Source organism: Temnothorax curvispinosus, unplaced genomic scaffold, assembly GCF_003070985.1.
Source record: "Temnothorax curvispinosus isolate PA1 unplaced genomic scaffold, ASM307098v1 QBEX01014483.1, whole genome shotgun sequence".
Classification (NCBI taxonomy): domain Eukaryota; kingdom Metazoa; phylum Arthropoda; class Insecta; order Hymenoptera; family Formicidae; genus Temnothorax; species Temnothorax curvispinosus.
Window position 1 is genome coordinate 61,970 of NW_020224263.1, and position 23,876 is coordinate 85,845.

The 23,876-nt window shown below is 38.1% G+C and overlaps 1 protein-coding gene across 1 annotated transcript in view; it reads left to right on the forward strand.

Annotated features, from left to right (window-relative positions):
- LOC112464708 (disintegrin and metalloproteinase domain-containing protein 10) overlaps window positions 1-23,876 on the forward strand; it is a 59,515-nt gene that overhangs the window by 14,236 nt on the left and 21,403 nt on the right. The window contains exon 4 of the mRNA XM_025031854.1: window positions 7,310-7,428. Within this exon, the coding sequence (XP_024887622.1) occupies window positions 7,310-7,428 (119 nt within the window). The remainder of the gene's footprint in view (window positions 1-7,309; window positions 7,429-23,876) is intronic.

The window sequence follows — 23,876 nt, forward strand, 5'->3', positions numbered from 1 at the left end:
TTTATATCCCTTATCAATTGCAGTAAAATAAAGCAAATTTGTTACTTTTTAAATAATAATATTAACAGGATTACATACATATTAAAATATATACGGAAAATGCAAAGCGTCTTTCTTAATTATACCATGAGATAATCGTATCAATCCATAATATAGATCGTGTTCGACGAACTGTTTAATCGCATTAAATCTGCTCGATTCGGTCTGTTCGAAAATTTCGCCGAATTCTGCGTTCCACGGGGAAAGGGGAAGCAACATTAAACATTTGTCGAGCTTATACATTATGCAGGGAACCGTGACGACCGCGTGCATCATGTAGATTGCAAAGTTACAACGAATGGTCCAGCATCTCAACCGTAGCGAGGTGACTCGATAGAAATGGTTTACGCGCGGGCCCATCGCCGTCGTTTCTCCTTTCTTGCTCCTCTCCTTCCCCTCTCCCCTCTCGGGAAAAGGAAAGGGAGACAAGTTCTCGAGGAAATTTCGCCCGTAATTCATAGACGTTAAGCTAATTAACTGGCGGGTACTTCTTGATCCGACAGTCCAGAGGATTTGCGGCACCCTGGAGAGGGAAAGAGGAAGAGAAGGAAAGAAAGAGAGAGCGATCCTCTCGAGGAATCGAGAAGCGAGGTCGAATCTCGCGATTCCCGCGTGCCGGATTTAGACGCGTGTAATTACCACTAATTGCAACGACGACGACGACGACGATAACGTGACGTCATTGTCCTTTTTTCGCGTTTCCCGTTGGCGTGATTACTCGTTACTTTCGAAAATTCGTCGCAAAGGAAATTCGTGGCTCCGCGTTTATCTCCTTAAAGTGTTGTGGAATTAGGGCGCTGCAATGGCGATTCCGTTAGCGTAACTAGACTGTGTGGGAATAGTCGTATAAGTATGCTCCAGAAAAGAACACGTGGTATCCTTGTATTTTCATCTAGAGGGGAATAAAACGGTGACTGAAATTAATGGAATTACTTCGATCGAATCAGGGCAATTTTATTTCAGATTTTTAGGTGTAGAAAACATTATATATGTATATATATATATATATATATATATATATATATATATATATACACATATATATATGTATGTATGTATGTATATATGCGATTTCTACCGAAGTCAGTTACGCAACACGTATGATCATATAAACTTTCATCGATCGCAATTGCCTGGTTACAGGCCGCTTATTTCATTGCTCCGCGACTCACTGTTATCATACGACTGTGCATTCCGTCGGGCACACAATATCCGCTGCCGTCCTACGTTCCAGCAATTCCGGAGAGTATCAGTCTCGAAAGAATTTCAGTTCACGAAGAATTTCTTACGTAAAGCTGTCTCAGGAATGTTAAATAAATGAGTATGAGAAAAAGCCAACTAAGAGAGCGAAAGAAAGAGAAAGAGAGAAAGAGAGAGAGAGAGAGAGAGAGAGGGGAGAGAGAGAGATACGTATTGGTATTCGCGTTTCACACACCTCCACTGCCTCGCAAATTTCTCGTCTTGGGCGACAAACGGCACGCAGCCCCTCTCAAGCTGGTAGGAGACACGAGAAACATCCCTCGATCTCCACCATCCCCATCTCCTCTTCTCCCCCGGTCGCTTTCATAGTCCGCCAATGTAACTACAGCGTTCGTCTCTTTATGTAAATCGGTCGAATCCACGTCGGGCAATAAAATGTAAAGCAGGAGTGTGCCGTGCGATTCCCTCCATCCCTCGTCGTCGTCGTCGTCGTCGTCGTCGTACCAAGCGCCCGCGCAACACCCTCCTGCCCCGTTCCCCGTCGCTACTGTACGACGGTGGCGTTTCTACCCCGGTGCACCTGGTACAAACTGGCAAGATAATAGTTGAGGAGAGGAGAAGAAAGAAGTTTCCGTGCGGCACACACGCCACCGTTCTCCGTCGCAGCAGCGGTCTCCGCTTCTTGTGGCCGTTCTTGTCGAGTATCGTATTGTATGATTTTCCTTCCTTTTTTCGGTAATACCGTTAGTGCGACCAGGCGAATTTATTGGCCATATCGCGGCAAAGACGCCGGTTTACTCTCATACTTCGCGAGAGAAGTCCGCCGTTCGTCTTTCGCGAATTCCTTCGCGGCATTGTCGTTATATACGTTCGTTCTTTTGCTTTAGATTCTGCGGGACAGATTATAAAAATAGTTGAACGATGTGCACAGAGCTCCATAAGATAATGGTTATCACATTCTATTGTCGGATCGTTACGTTGTAAAATGTTAATTTTTACTTAATCCTTTTAGAACTGCATCATAGAAGTTAGGAAAAAAGTTAGTTCTTCGAAAAGATTAAAATCTATGTTCTAAAAAAGAAACACAGTTTTGGATTCTTTTTCTTAACATTTTAATCTCTATATACTACAATACAATATTAACATATCCTGTTTTTCAAAAACGCTTACAATTAAGAGCGCTTAGAAAAAAAACTATTATTGTAAGAATATTTTTCTCATGACGTTTCAGGAAAATAGTTTTTTCCAACGATTTGCAATAGCTTCACCGCTTCCGTTTAACTTTGAGTGAATGAGATAATAAACTTTCGCGATATTTCCTAAGCGATTTCTCGGTATATAACCTGGTCTTGGGAAGCGGCACGGTTAAGCCGGGAATAGATACTCGTGTACATGCGACACCTTCTCACTTTTCTAGCCGCGCGGCTCGCCTCTGGGTGGAAGACTTCGCGCATGAATAGACCATGTACCTCGGCGCGCCTCTCTCGGTACGTTGCGGATCCAGTTTTCCCGTACGTGGGCACGCCGGGCAACAGCATTCAGCGAAGCCAACGCATCGTTTCGCCGTGCATACGGGGGCGTTGTTATGGGCGTTTATATAAAAGCTAAAGAGCACACGGCCGGACCCCGTGTTCCACCCTCTGCTTCCGAAAACAGCAGCGTTGCCCTTCAATGCAATAAAGCCGACTCTCGTTGCGGAAATGCGGCACCGTGACAAACTCGTGAAATTTACCCAACGGCGCAACGTGTCGCGTGCGCGCGCGACTCGTAAAGAATATTACATATCGCGCGCTTATAATCATTATGAAAATAAACGTTCGCGCAACGTTACGCGAAAGTTTTCTCGAGGAAAAACTGGGAAATTATGCGAACTTATTTTTCCGCTTCGCGGCACGGTCGTCTCGTTGCTCGTAACCGTTACAAAGAGCGATCATCGAATTATTAAACGGCGGCTTTCCCATCGCGCGACTACGTTAATGCACTGGCACGCTTCATAACAGTTAGGAGTGCTAGGTTGAATTAATAAATATGTGCTTCAATCTCTTAGTTGCTTGCTCGGAGCAATATTTGTGATAACGGGGATAACGGAGATAACTTGCCACTGGTGAAGTTTATCTGAAAGTCGACGGTAGAATAGATCCGCGAGAAAGGAAGCTAGAAGTATAGCAATAGCGAAGTTCTACTTCTGCCAAAGGAATTTGGCGCCGAGTTTTTCTCGAGGGAAATTTTTAATCTCTTGATGGTGCGATCCCATTAAAGACCTTTTTCATTTGAGATTAGATTGAATATATATTAGTTGAGCTCCAAGTAGAAGAAATTCGTACTTCTAGCGGAAATAAAAAGTCGATATTTCGACGTTTCAATGATTTAATGGTTTCTTTTTAACGCTTCTCTATTTTTATATCAGTCTTTTTTCATATGTCACGTTTTCGGTTATCCGACGAATGATAGCCAGACGTTTTAATTAGAGCATCTTGTATAATACAAACTTGCGAGAGATTATAGCTGGATGCGCAACGAGAGTTCGTCTTTTATTCACAAGCTTCTGGCGATGAAAGCGGCACTTAAGCGACTTTTTCGCGATGCTGCAAAGATATGACACAACGAGCCTCCCAAGACAAAGCTGATGATTTAATGTACGGTCCGCGATGAAGGCGCAGCCGACGTCGGATTATGAAAATGATTGTCGCGGAAGTAGCAACGTGTGCGCTATAAAGAGCCGCGACTAATTGTTATGCTTCCCCTAATTCCTCGCGTAATGCGTCCCGACTCTGGCCCTGCGTATCTTTATGGTAATCCAGCGTTTTAGCGTCTTTTTGCCGGGCACGCTAGAGTCGTTTCTTCCTTCGGTGTCTTCGCGCCGCTACGATAATAAATGCCGCGAAAAGAATTACGATCGTCCCGGCAGGTCTCTAAATAAAAGCGCGAACAGTCTCTAGTTGGTGACGCATTAAGAGCTCCATTCTTTATAGATAAAATTATGTCTGTTTCGAGAGTTTATACGAGCGGCACTTTTTGAAAAAGGAGTGATGGAAAGTGAAATTAATTATTAACACGAAGATAAACTTAAAGTACAATTATATTTTTAAATTCTCGCAACTTTTTGTAAAGTATGAAATATATGCACAAATTAAATGATTAAGATGATTATGATTATGATTATTTAATGATTATGATTAAGATTTTCTGATAATTTTATAATTTTTTTAACAATTTGCTAATCAAGAATTCCAACGACATTAAGAAAGATATATACGAATATTAATTAATTGAAACATAATATTTCGTCAACAGCATTATATTTCAGGTATACTTAGGACATATTTAGCATGCGCCATTTAAACGTGAATCGCGTTTGGGTTGGTTTCACTTGACTCTCAATGTAAATCCATCATCATCGCGGAATCGGATTTTAACGAGATATTCGGAAGCATACTACGTACTTGCACATCGTCATTGTGAAAGTCGTATAAGTTCTAGTACCGTTTTGTCCAATGACAATCACGTCGTTATTCCATCACATTCTACAATGACCATTGGTTTCTCGCTGATCTTTGATCGTCATCGTGTGTCAATCACCCGTTGTGCGATGACTCTATCACGGCGATTATTTTTGTTAAAAATGGAGTTACCTTTCAGCCAAGCAAAGATTTACCAAGAGAAGAGAGAAATAGATAAAATTAAACCAGGCAATTAATAATGTAAAATCCAATATAAATTGAAGATTAATTCGACAGTCGGAATTTGAGTAAAATATGATGCAATTTACGGATTGGCAATACGGTGAATTAGTAAACTCTTTACAGTTTACATTCACATGGCACTTGTATTTTGCATGTTAATATTATACAAATATTATTTTATTGTTGTATTTTGTAGCATATACGATTTTATAATCTTGACACAGTCTTGGTTAAATATGTCGCGCGATATATTTAATCTAGATAAAGTATATGCGCGAGCGCAATTACGTTACATATTTTTAACTGGACGAATGTATTTTGATTTAAAATAACTATAAATGTATGCGAAGCGTATTTATGAAGGCGCTAACGAGTTCTTCGGGCATACGTTTCAATTTACCATGCTCTAATATTATGCAATGCATGTTTATATCGTCTCTTGCAAAAGTATCTCCTTCATAATTTATTTGCTGCTGCATTTTGTACGAAATAGTAATACGAGGCCGAATTTATTTTTATAGAATGCATACATGACCTATTATAACACATATACCTAATTCGTATATATTATATCTTCAAAAAATACATATTGTGTTCCAACCATTATTTTTCTGCAAAAATATAGATAGAATTTCTTCGTTTTTGCATTGAAAAGAATACCGGGATACATTATATTTGAAGCCACAATTTATTTTCGCGATACGTTGTTTTTGCACGCATTTTCATAGTAGGTATAGCGGAGAAGCAAATATTTATGAAAACGTCAATAACTTTTCTGTACCTCTATATTATTTTTCAGTATTTTGATTTTCACGCTTTTCAAGACTCGCTTTTCTTGTCCACTTTTATAATCTGTTTACTGCAATATTTTTCGCAGTATGTATATATATGTATATATATATATTGCTCGCTTCGCGCTATATATATGACTTATTTTCGTCATGTCTCTTGTCGTACTTGACTGTCTCGATGATGAACGTCAACGTACGATATTAATCCGTTTTGCATATTCGCCTCTGCGGGATTCGATGGCGCGAACGTCAATCTTAACCGACTTTGATCTCGTTAAAGGCGGATTTGTTACGTAAATGCCACTTGCAGGAGCGAAAGAGCGCGTGTATATTTAGCGCTGCTGAATCCGTTGGTGGCGAGAAGCCACTTCGATCCGTATGATGTTACATGGTTTCGTCTTGAGCTTAAGCTGTCTTTGGAGGTTCGAAGGTTTCGAACGTCGTATCTCGAAATTGTGGGAAACATCCACCGTCATATCGGGTCAATCCCGTGAGTTTATTTACCGGGAATAAGAAGCGATATACGTCACGATTACGAAGATTTGCATTTTACTTATTGGCAAGAATTATTTTGAGACAATTTTATTTTAAATATTCAACATTTTATATAGGTCTCTCTAATACTGTATTGTGGAATATAATAATAATAATAATAATAATAATAATAATAATAATAATAATAAGTATAATATATTGGCATATATATTTTTAATATAATTTAAACGTTTAAAACGTTTTCAGTCTTGAATGGTTATTTTCATTTTTAATCAACGACCCGAACTGTTACATCGTTATCGATAATCTGTTGTCATTTTACTGGCAACCTTTTTATTCCACCCATACAGATTAAAATATACCGGCATAGTAAAGTACGCATGAACTTATAGACTGACCTGACATTTCATACAAAGTATGCTCGAGAGTAGTCGAGAGCGATATTGCGCCTCGGTGGAGAAATCAAGATATTTATTTTCTACGTCTGTACTTGCGTTATTTTCCTCTTTCGTATACGCGAGCAAATCGACGTACTATATGGAGAGTTTGTACGAGCCGGCTTATATATATATTTCAGTTAAGAATAATATGTTTTTTTTTGTATAAATCCGATGAGATGGTCGTGGATTTTAGCTCGGCGTTCCAGCTGTATATAATATGATACCCGGGGAATCCTTTGTCAATCCTTTGTTTCTATAATACGCGAAACATCGTACTTTGAACATTATATATAGTTACGCGAAGAATCCGCCGTACTTTGCTTCATCGACGTCGAAGAGATATTCGGCAGATCTCTCTCTGAAATAAAATTGTAAAGTAATTCCTCTGTACAGATAAGTGAGATACAGTTTTTCGTAATCGTAGCACGCACACACTTTAATGATCTATCTCACCGTTCTTTTGCTCCGACGATTCCTTTTCCTTTATTCATGTTATTACCAGATTATCGGCCTTTTGCGTAACGATCCGTAGCGAACCGATATTATGGCACGCGAGGAACGCCGATAATTACTCTCCTCGCACTATGGAGACCCATACAAAAAAATTCTTTCGACCCGATACTTCACAATATATCATGCACGATCACGATTCATCTTGCAGATCCTGGACGATACGCTTGTTTCGCGACGCGAGTCTGTTCAGCAAGGATGTATCCTTCGAGGGCACGAACGGACCGATATCTTTCGACACGTCGCATTCCTACGTCGGTACTGTTTTGGGTAAGTCCACTTATATCTTATCGTCTTCATCGATCGGAGAAAAGCAGAAATACGTATAGCTCCTTAGCAGGTACTTCGATATAATCATCAATTATTATGATTAAATTGAGATAAGTGCATTATATTAGAATAAAATTGAATTTCATATTCCTTTATGTAATTTTCGTCTCATTACAAATCAATCAAATGAATCAAATTATTATCTCTCGCTGCATTATATGATATTATCGTTTTAATACTGCGGTTATTTTTGTGTTGAAATTATTTAACAATTTGGTCGACGCTGGTAACTCACCGCCACGGTTGTTATTAATTTAATATTTGCGCAATGATAACAGAAATAGTATAACATAATATCATGGACTACTATGACGTAAATATTATGCGTTATCTTCATCTCTTTCTTTTATAAGAGATTATTCCACAAATTTTTAAAACGCAGTGATTATAATACTTAATTACTATTGGAAAATCTATTTTCTCGATATTTGTCCACGCATAGAAGACCGATTATTCGCATTGATTTAACGATAAGGCGCAAAACATGTGTGTCAAAGGAACTAATTACGCTGGCAGATAATGCCTCGACCGACCGAAGGGGATCTTGATTCGAGATTATCGGGATAATATCAACAATTCGATAATCTCGAAGCTGTCTCTCTGTTTGTGTGTGTCTCTCCTTCTCTCTCTCTTTCTCTCTGTCTCTCTGTCCCTCGCCGCGTGTCAACGTTATAAAGCGGTGCAGTGAGAGCGCCGTTGATAGTCATTGCAGCAACTAGATCAATATTTATACACGCTCACTCCGCGTACCGGAATTACATTGCGTAAACGAGGCGTATTACCGTCATTAAGCCGGCGCGGCACCGCGCGATCGCGGACGAAAGAGTTAGTGTCGGCACATTTCGAGATTAGGCGTGGTATTATACACCGACGAGCGCGCGCCTGTCCGCGGACAAAGTAATTAGCCAGTATCCCTCAACTTCAGCTTCGTGATGGATAGCGTGCGGCCGCCCGCGTCCGCTATTCCGAGGCGGTTTCCGTCGGCACATGTGCACGGCTGCGTTCGCTACTCGCGAAGAGCAAGCTTCGGCGCACCTGAGGGTGCCTTGTTTAATCCTCCTATATGATGCACTCTATCCATTTTCACATTACTGAAAGGTTCCAATCTGATTATAATCGAACACTGGTTTCTTAAATCGACACGTGGTGAAATTGCAAATTGCGTTAAAACAAGTCTCAATTTAATGAAGAGTTGAAAACATAAAGCATATAGCTAAATGTTGTTAGCGAAATTTTGCTAATATTATAACGAATGTGTTTATTGTGAATGTGATTATCGAATGTTATTTTTCAGAATTTATGAACAGTCGAGTCGAGTCGAGGAGCATCGGCAAATTTTATAATTGTCATAATAATTTATATTTAATTTAATATTATTTTTCGAATATATCTATAACATGTAACTATTTTAATAAATTAAGCCGTACATTATATAATGTCGTACTTGAGTTTAAACGAAAAAAAAAGTTTCATAATTTTTATCGGTTTTTCTAAACCCACAGGGGGTTTCAACATATATAAACAACGAAAATATTATCTCAAAACTCGAAAGTTACGCTCAAAACTGGTTTCTACTATCTTTACACAGTGGTCTTCCGGGATATCCTTTATATCTTAATAAGCCAATATTCCCAAAACTGCATACGTGACAAGTCAATTATGTGCAACACGCACGGGGTTATTTTAACTCCCAAAGTGCATCAGAGGATTAACGCTTTGTTTAACGTCATTCCATAACCGCAGATGGTTTTCCGGCTGAATACGATTTCAGTAATTCATTGAGCACGCCCTCGTTAGTTCGCGTCGCTAATGTGCCCATAAATAATCGAGTTTGTTCCGTGTTACGCGAGTCAGTCCCCGTATGAGAGCGTCTGCTGAAATAATCCTTCTTGATTGGTCCTTACAAAAACATTATAGTAATTTATTGATACCGTACCTAGTTATATTCGTGTAATTAACTCGGCGTACGGATATAGGACGTCGCGGGAAGTTACGACTAGAAATCTTACGCTTAACTTGACGAGTGTGGGAAAAAACATAGACGCTTTATGCGTTCATAATTTTCAACATGAAACATCCTGATAATTAAACTTCGAAGAGAAAGTTTGTCGAAGTAACGTTGACGTTAAATTAGTCAAAGTAAAAGCTTTTTTTTGCCGTGTATACATTATTAGAACTCGTACCCTCTGTTTTATTAAATTCCTTCGAGTCGATCGCTTTTAATATTTTTTAATTTGAATTGTATTTTTTGCAATAAGTAAAAATTGCTCCCAAACTATTGCAGCTTTTTTAAATCTCTTATTACCCACTTTCAGAATCGTTTATATAATGGGTTTGTATATCTGCCACTATAACAATAATAATACAATAGAATCAATCTGCTAATACTATTTCGAGTTAGGTAATATTATCACTTATTTCCTCCGGGTAGTAAAAGAGATTGAAGCTTAGTAAATAATAAACCAATAATAAGAGGAAGAGTATTATAATAATAATAGGCAAGCTCTCGTGCAATGCAAGACTGAAAGAGTCGGTTAGATCGATCGGCGACGCCCTGATGCACGCCCAACCGGTATCAAATATTCCCCTCGTAACTTTTCGCGACTCTCGTCGCAACCCGGAGCGAAATCGAGAAATAAATTTCGCGTTCGAACGAGCGTATCTCGAAGCGGGTCGCGTGCGCCTCGTCGCCGCGAACGCATCGGAATGCGCGGCGTACAACAACGGAAATGCAGGCCGCGCGCCGTCCTCGATTTCAATTCGAAATTATTTGAGTGCCGCGCGCGTGAATTGCGCGAAATACTGTTTGGCGCATTGCGAAGGGAGCCATTTCATCCGGATTCTGGAAAAAAAGCTCGAAATTTCGTATCGCGAGTCCGGCAGGGATTCCTCCGTTGTTATTACGCGCGTTTCTCTCGCATCTGCACTGATATAACGCAGATACGTTATACAATTTATAAAAATCATTGTCGCTGTGACGGTGCGACGGTTTTTTCTTTGTTTAGTAGGCATCGCCGAATATTGTTAACGGTTATTGTTGCACGATACCGATTTTCCGCGGATCATATAGTCAATTGACATGAGATTTCTGAATAGCACGTTATCTTACGCCCGTCGCCACTCGCCGCATTAAACTAGGAATCTCATTTTCGTCATAGACGGCTACGACGACGGCGTCGTTGTCGTAGTCGTCCTCTTCGTTTGGAATCGTGCCAGATTCCCCTATTGGAGATACACGCGTGCGGTTACTGTGTCGGTGAGGTCACGAATAAGGGGGTAGTACAGACCATAGACTTTCGGTGGGAAATAAACGTTCGTCCACGGTTGTGACTAGAACCATCGGAACCACGGATTTAACGAGTGAAGGATTTATAAATCGGTCCTTTTCGTAACGAGAATTTCTATGATTTTCACGGATTGCAATCGTTTGTTTTCATGTAATAAAAGTACTATGGCGTTTTGCGTTTATTTTTACAAGCTATGTTTATAATTGCGCTCGTTGAGAAAATAAGCAAGTAAACACTAAATAGCCAATAATTTCGTTTATACGTCTCTTATTCTTTTTCCATGAAGATATTTTCTTTAATATCAGAAACAATATCGCAATTGCAAGCACTTGAGAATTTTCTGTTTTTGTAGATAAATAAAAATATTATTTATCGTTAATACACGGAGAGAATTTTTTGTTATATTTTACCTTTAAATTTACTACAAACTTGGGACAACTTGGCAACCAAGGAATTTTTAAAATATACAAAAGACATTTTACAAACAACGTGATAAAAATTACCAAGCAGATTGGTAAATTTTGAAAAATTATTGAAATTCCCTAGATATATTTTAGTAAAATTAATCAAACGCATTTTATATTTTAATGTAATAGATATTAATATTTGTTATTACGGTAGATATTAATCAGAATAGCTCGCATAAAATTCGTGGTGGTACATATCCCACAACGGCCACAACTACCATGATTTCAGGGTAAATTTTAAAAGAAAATTCTCTCCGTGTAGTGTGGGATATTATAGGGGTCAAATTCATACAGATGTTTAACTTATAAATATTATTTTAAATACGATTTCATGTCCGGGTTAGTTCGTACGAGTCGTGACTTTTACTTCAGTCAGTTCCGGCGACTCCGAATTTCGATTACTCATTTAAAAAAAAATTTTCTCGTGAGAGTTAACGGTTAGATTGACAAAAATGTAACTACGGTATTGTCTGAATCGACGATGGTTGATACTAGTGCAACGTCCAAGCCCCGTAAGCATTCTAGCAGGGACCGCAGGTGGACACATACATTGGACAATAGGAGCAGACGGAGAGGGGGGGGGGGGAAGAGAGAGAAGGGTCCGCGTGGTATAATTTCGGCGTATGGCGAACTAAACGTAACCGCAAGCTCGTGAACGGGCCAGAAACTTGATCGTGAATGCGGCTCCGTCGTCTCGGCGGATCGTGAATCGTGAACGATCCGTCGCCGCCGTCGTTTCGACGATCGGGATTGCGGGGAAGTTGTACCCGGCCGTAATAGCTCCTTGCCGTGGGTAATATCCGAACGTCGTAGTCTTCACTTCGACGACTTAGGCCGCGGTTACGGCGTCGTATGCGAGTTTCCAACAAGCTTTCTTGCACGCCGACAAATTTCTACCGGGAAATCCGTTGGAACCGAGAGTTGCATTCCGATTCATTTATTATTGTAATTGCATCCGCGAGTTGAGATATAATTACGATTCCATCGAGTCTATCTGGCATTCACTTCAGCATTTGATTACAGCCGTGGTATTAGGTTCATTTCAACTATGATATATTAATCATATCCGTTTTATTAACGTCGGCGGTCGTCATTGCGACACAATTAGCCGAGACGCATCTAAAATTATAGTCCCATTAAATTATTTGCATTTGCTTCAATATACATTTTACTCGACGGAATAATTAATTAATTTATCGATTAATTAATTATTTATTTATTATTAACAAAGGAGATAAGAGTACTAGTGGACCAAGCTGGATGTACATTACACATGTTAGATATTATAAATTAAAGATAAACAATGATGTGACAAACGTTTCGACCTGAAACAAAGTCATCTTCAGTGCGCGATGATGGAAACGATATTTACATAAATAAGTCGTTAAACATTTATTCATAAAATATAAAAACACAATAGAAATTTAATACTCCGCCTGTAATTTTAAACTTATCTTCTTTTATGTAGAATGACTGGCGAATTCATTGAGACTGATGTATGTCAAAATCCTATATTCTATCTAACATCCTATATTATACATTTTAACATACTTAATTAATGATCTTAATTTATCAATATTAATCTTCTTAATTATATTATTTGGAATATCACCATAAATCGATTCAGGACAGGATCCAAAATAATTCTTATAGGTAACTTAAGGATTATATTTCTGTTACTACACTGCATGCGGATTATAGCATGGTGAACGCGCATAGGAATTTGCCGATCAGAACTAATTAAATGTGTCGAGATAAGTGGAGGTAATTACACGCTACGTGATCAGATCTCGCGTTTACAGAGTATTCCGGAACTTCGCATTCCCCATTGAATACTATGGATATATACGAATATATTACGATCTAATAAATGATAATTATTTTGAAGACAGACCATAACGTTTTTATAGATAATCGACAACTAAAAACTTCTTACGAAGAGCTCCGTGAATGCAAGTAGATAACAGAACTTTTTAAGTATAGTGTTCCAAGCAAATTAACAGAAACGTAATTTGCGATAAATTTATGAGTGCTTACGAGTGCAGTCAATTTAATTTTGACAATGATGAAGAAATTATTGCGAGCACAGAATTTATTTAAAAACGCAGTCCACAGCCGGAGGGAAAATGATCTAGAGGTTTCGCCTTAAGTCATCTCGACTTGGTTCACCGTATTTGATTAGTTCCGACGTCTGGTACGAATTTGTCCGGATGAGTTTCGCTCCGGACGTGCATCCACTATAACCGTGGCCTTAAGGTGCGTTTACGCAAGCACCAGCTGTTCCTCGGGCTCGTAATGGAAACGTTTACACTACTGCAGATGAATTTCTCCTGCGTCAGTGAGCCAAGATCCTCGTGCAATATTCCCAAGCTCATTCGTCGCTATAGAATATATATGAAGATATAAAGTAATATGGTACACACATAAAATATACACTATATACGTTACAAAATAAAGAATAAAACTCGATATATATGTGTACCACGAGAAATAAGACAATTAGGAAAAATTCAATTGAAAAGTAAAGCATAAAATCAGATGAGTAAACGATACAAAGTGGATAGAATATGTGTAAAGGAGGAAAGTATATATAAACAAATATCTATTTTTTAAATTACGTATCGATTTTAACATACATATGGATAAAATATATCGGATTGAATTTTTATTTTGATTATTATTTCTCTTTTTGCTCGCGCACATATACATATGCACTATATTTTTCTATTTTATCTGATTCAGTCTGGGGTCGATACACGATGATACAGCTTAATATAACAGCGGTAACCGCGGTGTATGAAATATTGAAATGTCCCGGCTTACTTGATAGAACCATTTAATTTACATCGGAATCCGATGTTTAGATTCCGTATTGAACGGGGTTCCTTTACACACAGTTTCCGGGATCGACATTCGTGCCACGCGCGTATCTTCTTTGACGATTGCCTGTATGCCGGGATGAACGCGAACGAATGGATCCGTTCGTTTTCTACTGTGTCACAGCGAATCAACTTCATCGTCCTCGTCCTCGCGTAACATACCTTTCTAGCGAATTCATTCGGTCGCTCGCCGTTCTCGAATGCCGCAAACACACGTTTATGGTGAATCAATTCGCTGCTGGCTGATACTCGTTTGCTCTCTTTTGTTTACGCAGCGCAGTACAAACGCGAATACGTCGATTTAATCGCGCTTTTACGATATAAGCGCACCTTTTCAGCGCATCCATCTTGTTCGCTCACGCTTGTATATTTCGAATGCACCTTTACAGCATGTTGTACCCACGTGTTTACTCATATTAATTTTTGTAGCAAAATCATTCGCTCACTCGTGCTGCGCAAACATATATATTCGCACACTGAGGAAAAGTTGCCTATACCGCTCGTTCGAACAATTACAAAGTTAATTGAACAATTTATGTATCAATGCTAACGTTTATCGAGAAATATTTTGTTGCATTAATTTGTTCGCGTACGATTACCTGGTTGTATAAGAGCAGCCGGTAATTTTGTTTGTTCATTCGAGCAGTTCTTTCTCGCTGCATCGCAAAATGCATCTTTAAATAACGAGTATAGAAAAGCGTCGACATGGACGAGAGACGAGACTATTAATCCTTCACGGTCGAATGTTGAGCTGCACTCGACACTGAACTTTGATGCACAGGATCCGGCCGTAAGCAATTCGACGCCAAAGAGGAGCGGACACGTAATTTATTCGCATTTATGCATAAAGCGGTAAGGGCGAGTTGACTCGCTCCTCTTCTCAATGCACGCGGGAGCAAAGTGGTGAGATCGTTGATTACTTTCTTGTTTTGTACATTCTCTTCCGCGACGACTCTTTAATTAGGATAACGCTATTTTCCGCACAACCGATTACGTCTTCGCAAAACTGAATTATTTTTATCGCGTCAATTTTCTTATATCTGACACTTTAATTGACAATCGAGTTTCTAAGTTTGAAATTAAGTATTATTCCCTGTATATTTCAAGATTTTATATGACTTTAAGTCTGCGACAAAATTATCTATGTTATTTTACATCTTTTCTCGAGATATTATTAATTTTATGTACTATATATATTTAGCGTTGCAACGCTACTGCTCGAATTAAAAAGGGATATTAATTGAAGCAATCAATAAGTTGAAAAATATAATGCCGGATGATAATTTCCTTGTATTGTATATTGAGTTAAGGTAGCAGTACGTTTAATTTTTTTCAAACTCGATTGTAGCAGTTAAAATTTGCTATTAAATAAAAATTTATAGATATATATAAATACATTCTTTAATCAAATTAAAGCAAACTTTCTTGTAAAAATTAAAATTTATAACAATTTTTCTATCTTCAAACACTATCTTCTCAACTAGTTGTCATTGAACGGAGTTAGTCATTATCTTGGACGATATAAATAAATCCATAAAATAAAGCATAAACTATACGTTGATTTATCCAAATCAGTTTAAATCATGAGGAATGAAAAATATTGCATATTTATTACAATGTATATTTGTTTCATAATACATTGAATATTTCATGGCCTTGTTTGGTTTTGCAGTTTGTTTTTACAGCACGTATTGTGCGTACACAAGGCCAGTTATTCGCCACGAGACTCGAACGAGCGAGCAACGGCACGAACCACTCCGTGTATCATCGTATTATCTCTCGAAATGCCATGTCATGTCTCATAGTTATTACAGTGCACAATTATTAGCTTGCGGAATTAAGAATACGTTATACATTTTGTGCAGTATATGATTGTCTGTATGGCCTTGGTGTTTGTTACGGTAGGGAAGGTCGCTGCGCGTCGTATAGTCCTTCAGATAATGGCACGGACCGTCGCATTATCCAAACGCTATTATTTTCTAGTTAGCCCTATAATTAGCTATTATCGTCCGTTACACTAATTATGCGAAGCGTTGCGAATGGCGAACGCATAGTAGCTTTGTGTGTAATTTCTTCATGTTTTTATATTTTTATTGTAATATATAATAGTGAAGTGCGTAACGTGTGATTAACGTCGGGCGTGTCGTATAAAGTGCCGTGCGATTATTCTATTCTATTATTCTATTATTATGTTTGGGTGTTAGTACGCGTGATCGTAATTAATCGTGAGCTTTAATGAAATTGTGAAACTGTTCGTATTTTAAGATTTTTTAAATTCTAAATATTCTCACTTGATGTGCTTTCTGATACAAGATTCATGCAACAACCATAAATGCGGTACGATACGAATACATCCATGTATAAGTCATCAACTTCCATTTTCTACCCGTAAAATATTCGCTTCATAAAACAGTCGGGTGACAAGATGTATTCAAAATAGCGTATTATTATACATATATCGATACCGTCACGTCACCATATATCAGAGAGTTGTCACTCTTTTCGAAAATCGATAACATCGCGAGGTGATTTATTTCTCTGGGAAATCGGGGGAAACCGAGAGAATATTTCGACGGACGATTGAGATTTTATTATTACTTTTTCCCAATTTTAAATTAATATCGCCCTTGGAAGCGAAATAAAATTCAGCGTTTCAAGAATTCCGTAAGACTTTGCTAGATAAAGATGACGAAGGACTCACGCATGTCACGAATTACAGGATGGAATAGTAAGCAGGTTTATCGTTATACATTCCGTGATATACATAATTACAACAACCGTTACGCTAAATAGCGATATAGTGACTCAGTACAGACTACTTACAATTAGTATTTGCTGCGTTTGTTATCTGAAGAGCGGCTGTCATTTAATTTATCAAGCAACCACGCGACGCTCGAAATTAGTAATTACGCGCAGAGCGAAGCGGCAATTAAATTAACTTGACTTTTTGGCGTGTTCGCGTTCGCGTCCCTGCAAACGGCCAGCAAACCACCGCGCCGCAATCTGCCGGCTGGTTGGCTGCAGAGTCGGCTCTGATAGCGGGCGTACTGGTGCAGGATAACGCGTATCAACGATAATCCGATTAGCGATTAAACTTGCCTAATTGACGGTACACGCGCGTGTAATTGCATATCCGGGGACACTCGATTTCCGATTCGCGCTAATGGAGAATCGCGGCTAGCGCGCGGTATACCATTAGCAAGTAATCGTCTTGGAAAGTTCGCGAGCGAGCGAATCTATGCCGACGCGCGAGTTATTATGAAAGTATTTGCCGCATTATGCTCGGGGTCGCACCGGTATTGCGAAATCTGGCTCCGGGTATCAGGGTAAAGATTATCGGGGCTCGGTATCAGGGTCGCGAGTTTATTCTTCTGCAAGCGATACAGTCGCGGGAAAGTTCTCTCTTTGTGAGCAATTAATTATTTATATCTCTGAATGTATATATTTTCTGTTTTACGCTACGGTTATATCATTACGAAGACATTTAAATTTCTGTGAGAATATACGTTAGATATCGATTTGCGGCCAATTAAATTGTCGTCAAGCAGAAATTGATCAAAGGATCCATATAGACGAGAAGAAGCGCGAGGAACTCGAGACACGCTCCGTTTATGCGTCTCCCTCGCTTGTTTCTTTGAGGATAAAAAGAGAAGCATAATGAATTTTCAAGTATTTATATTTGTCCGCGCGAAACAAAGGATTGGTGTGAGCTCCGTGTCGTGAATTTTGTGATACTTAAAATTCAATTACGGACAAAGCGCGCTCGTTTAAATCCCCGCCAAAGAAATCCCACTCCCGGCCACAAATCCTTTTAATGTTAATGTCTCTCGCGACAAGCCCCGAGTTTCATAGAAGTTTCCTGCTAAATTCTTTTTCACTTTTTTAATATGGAATATCCGTATAGTGCGCATCTTGTGAGAGAAAGAGAGAGATCGAGAACATTAGACAAATACGCTTTTAATTAACGAGAAAATTTAAAAGTGTACCTTCCCCCATATTTTTCCGTTTAATAAAAAAACAGATATTATAAAATATTTAATATATTTTACCAAGTATTACATTTGCAGTATGTTTTAAGCAATTTCTACATGTGTAACCAAGTTGCGTTTCCAAAATACATATTTCATTTCGTATAAATTGTATCCAACGAATGTAACTCCAAATCAATGTTAGGAGCTCTTTTTGTTTTCTCTACAGCTCTCCGAATAGAGAGCACTTTCTATCTGCAGAGAGTCCACCTTTTATTACACAATTCAAAATTTACAGATGATTAAATTACGACGTGAAATTTCACGCTTTAAATTTTAAGCACTCTCGGTCGATCTGCCAGGCAGTTAAATATTGGTTAATGTAGTTTCGCAGAACTCGACGTAACTTCATTATGTCGGTATTAGCAGAATGAACTCAGGACATCAGGCTTGGAATATATATGTCTATATGTGGGAGAATGATTTCACGAGCAATTTTTCATTCGTTATTGAGACGCATTTGACACATTGTCGTCGCGCGCTATACGTGCCGAATGGACGACGTCGCGGTCGCGGCGACTCCCTCTTCGCGATGGACTTGTATCCGCGCGGTTTCGCGCTGCGGCAAGGACGGCGAATGTCCGGGAATCGATCAGCGGCTTTCGAGTGTAGCGCAAAAATTGTCGGGCCATTTGTCATAGTCGGCGGAATCCCGCGTCGTTTCCCAATAGGCGAAATTTCAAAGTCCGCGAGTAATGTCGGTTCTTCCGCGCTCCTCCGGGGAGGGCGGCTTCGGCGGAAAGTAGGCCAATCCCGTCTTTCCCTCCGCTCAATGTGCCGCGGTAATAGCTATAACGATATTTTGGCGTATTTCGTCTCCCTCGGCTCGTAGAACGTGATGACGGCACTCGAATTGCGACAACGCCAGCGAAATGCACTCCGCACTTTGGTATCGCGAATATACAAGTTGCCGCGATGCTGTCGGAATGGCCATTGTTTCCGCGAGCTGTGCGGCGAGTTAAACTCTTTAACGGACGATATATTTGTCGAAATGTTCGTGCTCTCTTGCCGTTTTGTTCTCAAACCGGCTTGAAGTCAGAGGAAAGCCTCTTTGACGGTGGCTTCGCTGCCGAAAGAACTCTGATTCCTGTTGACAGCAAATTTGTCGGAACGTTGAGGCGAGCTGCTCGCGAACTTCATTCTCTGTAAATGTGAGCGTGCATTCGGCGCTCTATGCGGATGTGACTTGCAGACACAATTAGAAGAAAAGGCAGTAATGGGAGATGGTCATTTTAATTTATAAAATTAGCCATTTAATTTAACGGAGATTATACCTATTATGATTTTATGGACATTTTTTTTAATTTGATGAATTCTACGAACAACACAAATTCTATGAATCATTACATATTCAAAATTTCTATATTTTCCTAAACGGAGATAAAATTGTATTAAGTTTTTTTTTCAAGTCTGTTTTGTCTCGCGCACGTGTATTTCTATTTTTCTCTTTATGAGTTTTATATTTATCTGATATTGGATATTACGTAATATGGATCTGAGAGTCAAATGGCTGCATTTAGCGCAAAATATCCGATACGAAAGAAAACTTTTTCGATGGAAATACATCGAGGAATGAATCCCTAATAATAGATGGGAAACAATATTTTTGTTTCAATTTATTCTTATATTAGATTAATATCGCAAGGTACGAAATTATTCCATACAATCATGCTTTTCTGTATAGCATTTGATAAAATTCAAAGTTCTCTCCCGTCTCATCTTAATTCTTATTTTTAAATAGTCTTGGTAATTAAATCGCAGAACTATGCCGAAATAAAAGTCGTCCGCAATATAAAATGCTAAAAGTAGGATTTTGATTTTTACTCCCGAAGTTTATTTTGTTTTATTTATACAATTTTCATATCCTTTATGCGTCGCATATTATTAATTCCTAATACATGTAAGTTTTTTTTTGTTTTTATTTTGGTGTAATTTATCTCGCTTAAAAATATGTTTGGTTAAAATAAAATTAAAATTATTTTGAATATCTGAACAAATATCGGCTAAAGCTAACAAAATTTTTGTTGGTTTATTGAATAATTATTAAATTTTTTATGCTGAGCCAGTACACAAAAGACATTTTGTAAAGTTTGCTTTATATTTGTTCATATCGATTAATCAAGCGAAGACTTTTTGGAATTTATTCTTAATGTACAAGCGGAGACCTTTTCGGCACAACTTTTTTGTAAAATGTCGCACGCGAACGAATCATAATGTGTGCTTGATGAAAGGATACGATTTACAAAGAATTCTGACGCGGCAACTAGAACGCGAAGGGGTAGCAAGTCACGATCGCAGAATGAAGGCCCTTCTGGCCAGCAGCCAGGTTGCCCGACGTATTCATAAGCGGAGCTTCTCGCACTCGAAGAATACGAATTACGGAGACAAAAGGACGCAAACATAGAATGTGTGTGCTTAAAGCTATGGCTACTACGGCTAATTAAGCCGAGATTTTGGCTTGCGCCGCTTATTGTCAAGCACGCCAAGTTTCTGACAAAGAAAATGCAATTTCCGAAATGCGCTCCTTACAAATTATCGTATGCAAAATCCACGCGTTTAAACGAGCCTTCGCCTTCACGCAATTTTTTTTTTTTTTTTTTACAGACGTCCCGCAGCTCGTTTTTATCCGCCGAACTTTCGTTCTCGCCTTTGCTTCCATCTCGAAAATAAACTTACTTTTCACAAAGCTTTTAAGTAATAGGCAATGCTAATGTGTTAGTTAAAAGCACTACTTATTACGAGAAACTTCTTTTAAAAAAGAGTAAAAAAAAGTCAATATAATAATTATTACATGCCAATATTTTTAGTTATAGTAGAACTATAGAAAATTATTTAATATACTTTGGCGGATATATAGTGAGTCGCGTAACGAACAACGTAATTGAAGTTTCGGCTTTGTACATCGAACGGAGTGCTCGATAATACTAGTATTATCGATCCGGAGTAGTTGATCCGATTTTTCTGTCTGCAATGATTCGAGCCGACTTAATGGTAGATAATCCGATAATCAATTAACAAACCAGCCGGCGCGTGTCCGTCGATATATCGACGGCCTGCGCGCGTTCGAGTTTGTAATTTGCCGCGATGATCAAGAGCGGAATATTTATTATCCTTTTGGCGCTCCGAGTGTCGAGAAACGAGGAAAAATAATAGCTGGTTTCGCCGAGAGAGATCGCATCGCTTTTCTTGATTGCGAAATGATTAATCGAGGCGGGCAAGGCTATCGAAAGAATGAACATCGCCTTTGATCAAGAGGGGCAGCGAAACTCGTAAAACTTTATTTTGTTAAAAATTTATTTTTATAAATATACAAACGGAAACTTCATGTTTGTTCATAAAAATACAGATGTGATAATTAACATTAGATAAATTTTTTACACTTGTGCTATTGATATCGGTGACCTCAAATTGGCCTCCGTCTGTTTTAATTCTACTACATCAATTTTATATATATTTAATGTAGCAATAATAAGCAACGTTAATTTTGTATTAATAGCAATAAATAATGTTACTGCGAATAATTGAAACCGCTTGATCGAGCAAAAATGAATCGCGTAATTATTATAGCTCCGCGGTTAATAGCAATACCTATACATTTGTTATCTGATGAGATGTCTCTACTATACCTAGTATTGATATTTACTTGGCAAAAGATATTATCTTAAAATTAGTGAATAGAATTGTTAAATAATTGATAAAGTTAAAATATTATTTAAATTATTTAAATTAATTTCTATAAAATAATTTTTTATTTATAATTAAAATTTAAAATTGATTATATAAACTGATAAATTATTATTGTTATATTGGATTTTTTAAAATATAATATTATATATATGTATATGTACAGAAAAATACCAATTTAGCGATAAATGTAAATCTACCTCAATTGTTTCGCGGGTCACGTAAAAATATCTTATTGTAAATAGCAATATTTTCACGGTGCAGCAAAACCGGCCGATAAATTGAGACTTATTTTACGCTTGTTGCAATTCTATCTGTTGGAAAATCGACAATCGAGGTCGATTTGCAAATCAACAAGAGTGCAAGTACTCAGGATATGCACATATGTACAGGAACACGTAATTTGTGCTGCTGCGCCGCGAGAGAAAAAGGTCGGCAATTATTCCGTGCGATTAGCTCCGCAATAGGTCAATCGAGGGTTAACCAACGCTCATTAGACTAAGTATCGCGATCTCCACGGCGAAATAGATACTACCATCGATTACGTTAAGGCTTGCAAGACACCGCAAAGAAATATCTTCGCTATGCGTACATATGTATAGCACGAGTATATATGTATAGTATATATATAGGTATCGTACAGACGAAGCTGTTAATTTTGCACGTTGGAAACTGGAAAGGTTCTATTATCTTCCTTGCAGGGATTAATCATCTCTTTTTTTCCCCCTCTCTCTCTGTTTGGGATTAATAATTAATTCTTAGAAACATAAGAATAAATCGAACAAATGCTGGACCAGCACGCTAATAAAGGGGCTACACCCGAGGGATTTTACGCGAAGCATAAATCGGCCGGTAAGAGTATAAGACAAGGAAAATTACGACGTGCTTTTCAATCTCAAAGAGATTGCTGCGGAGAATTGGGGATGGTTTAACGAAGAGTTACCCACCGCATATAGTTTCGTAATATATATCTCGAAAAAGGCTGCCAGATATATAGCGTAATATTTTTAACGCCGCAGTGGTGATTTACGGCGTCATAGATCATCGCTCGACATCGAATCTTTTAAGTAGGGTTTGGTAAAGTTTTTTAATATAAAGAGAGATTGAGGAAAATTGTACTCGCAGAACTTACGTTGCATTTGAATATTTAGTTGTTAGTAAGAAATAGACTATTACAAGAGAGAGATGCAAAGTGACTATGATGAATTAAACCAGCAATCACTTTGTAAATTATGTCGCGCGCGCAACATTAATTTTAAAAAAATTTCTCCGCGAAAGGCGCGATTCGTTTATTTTTGAAATTTACGTAGTCCCAGTACTCTCGGTGTGTCTGAACGAATAAAACGAAAGAAGTTAGGGTAAACTCGGGTATGATGGCCATACGGAAAAGATGGCCCATGGCTGTAATTTCTCCAATAATGGCTAAACAGTGCATTTTTGTAGTCATTCTCAAAGATAATCGATATTTACAGTAGTTTATGTGCGTACACTATTCAAAATAACAATATTGTGAATATTATATCATATTTTTACTTTTGACTGCCTGCAAAGTTTTTCATGTGTCCGCTAAAAGCTGCTATAACATTAAATAAATTATAGTTAAGCTGCCGTAATCAACGTTACACACATAATTAAGCTATGTAAATTGTAATTTGACCTATAATTTGTATTTCTATTTTTCACTATTTATTTAAAAATACTATGGTTATCTTTTCTGCTATGGCCATCTTTTCTTTAAAAGTCAGATAAGATGGCCAATGCATACGTTGTAATACTTTGATAATATAAAATTTATGTTAAGTGTTTTCTTCTTAATTTCGATAGTTTTACGTACTTTAAGCTTCAGTGAAGGAATATACCAAACATTGTTAAAATATAACAAAAATAAATGTATGTTTATTGCATTTTAAAAAAACTATGGCCATCTTACCCGAGTTTACCCTATATCGCACGTGTAACTTTTTATTGAAATCCAAAGCTGGAATGAATGCGCTCAAAATGGATAAATGACTCGTGTCCTCTTTGTCTCTGTTTTGTCGGACA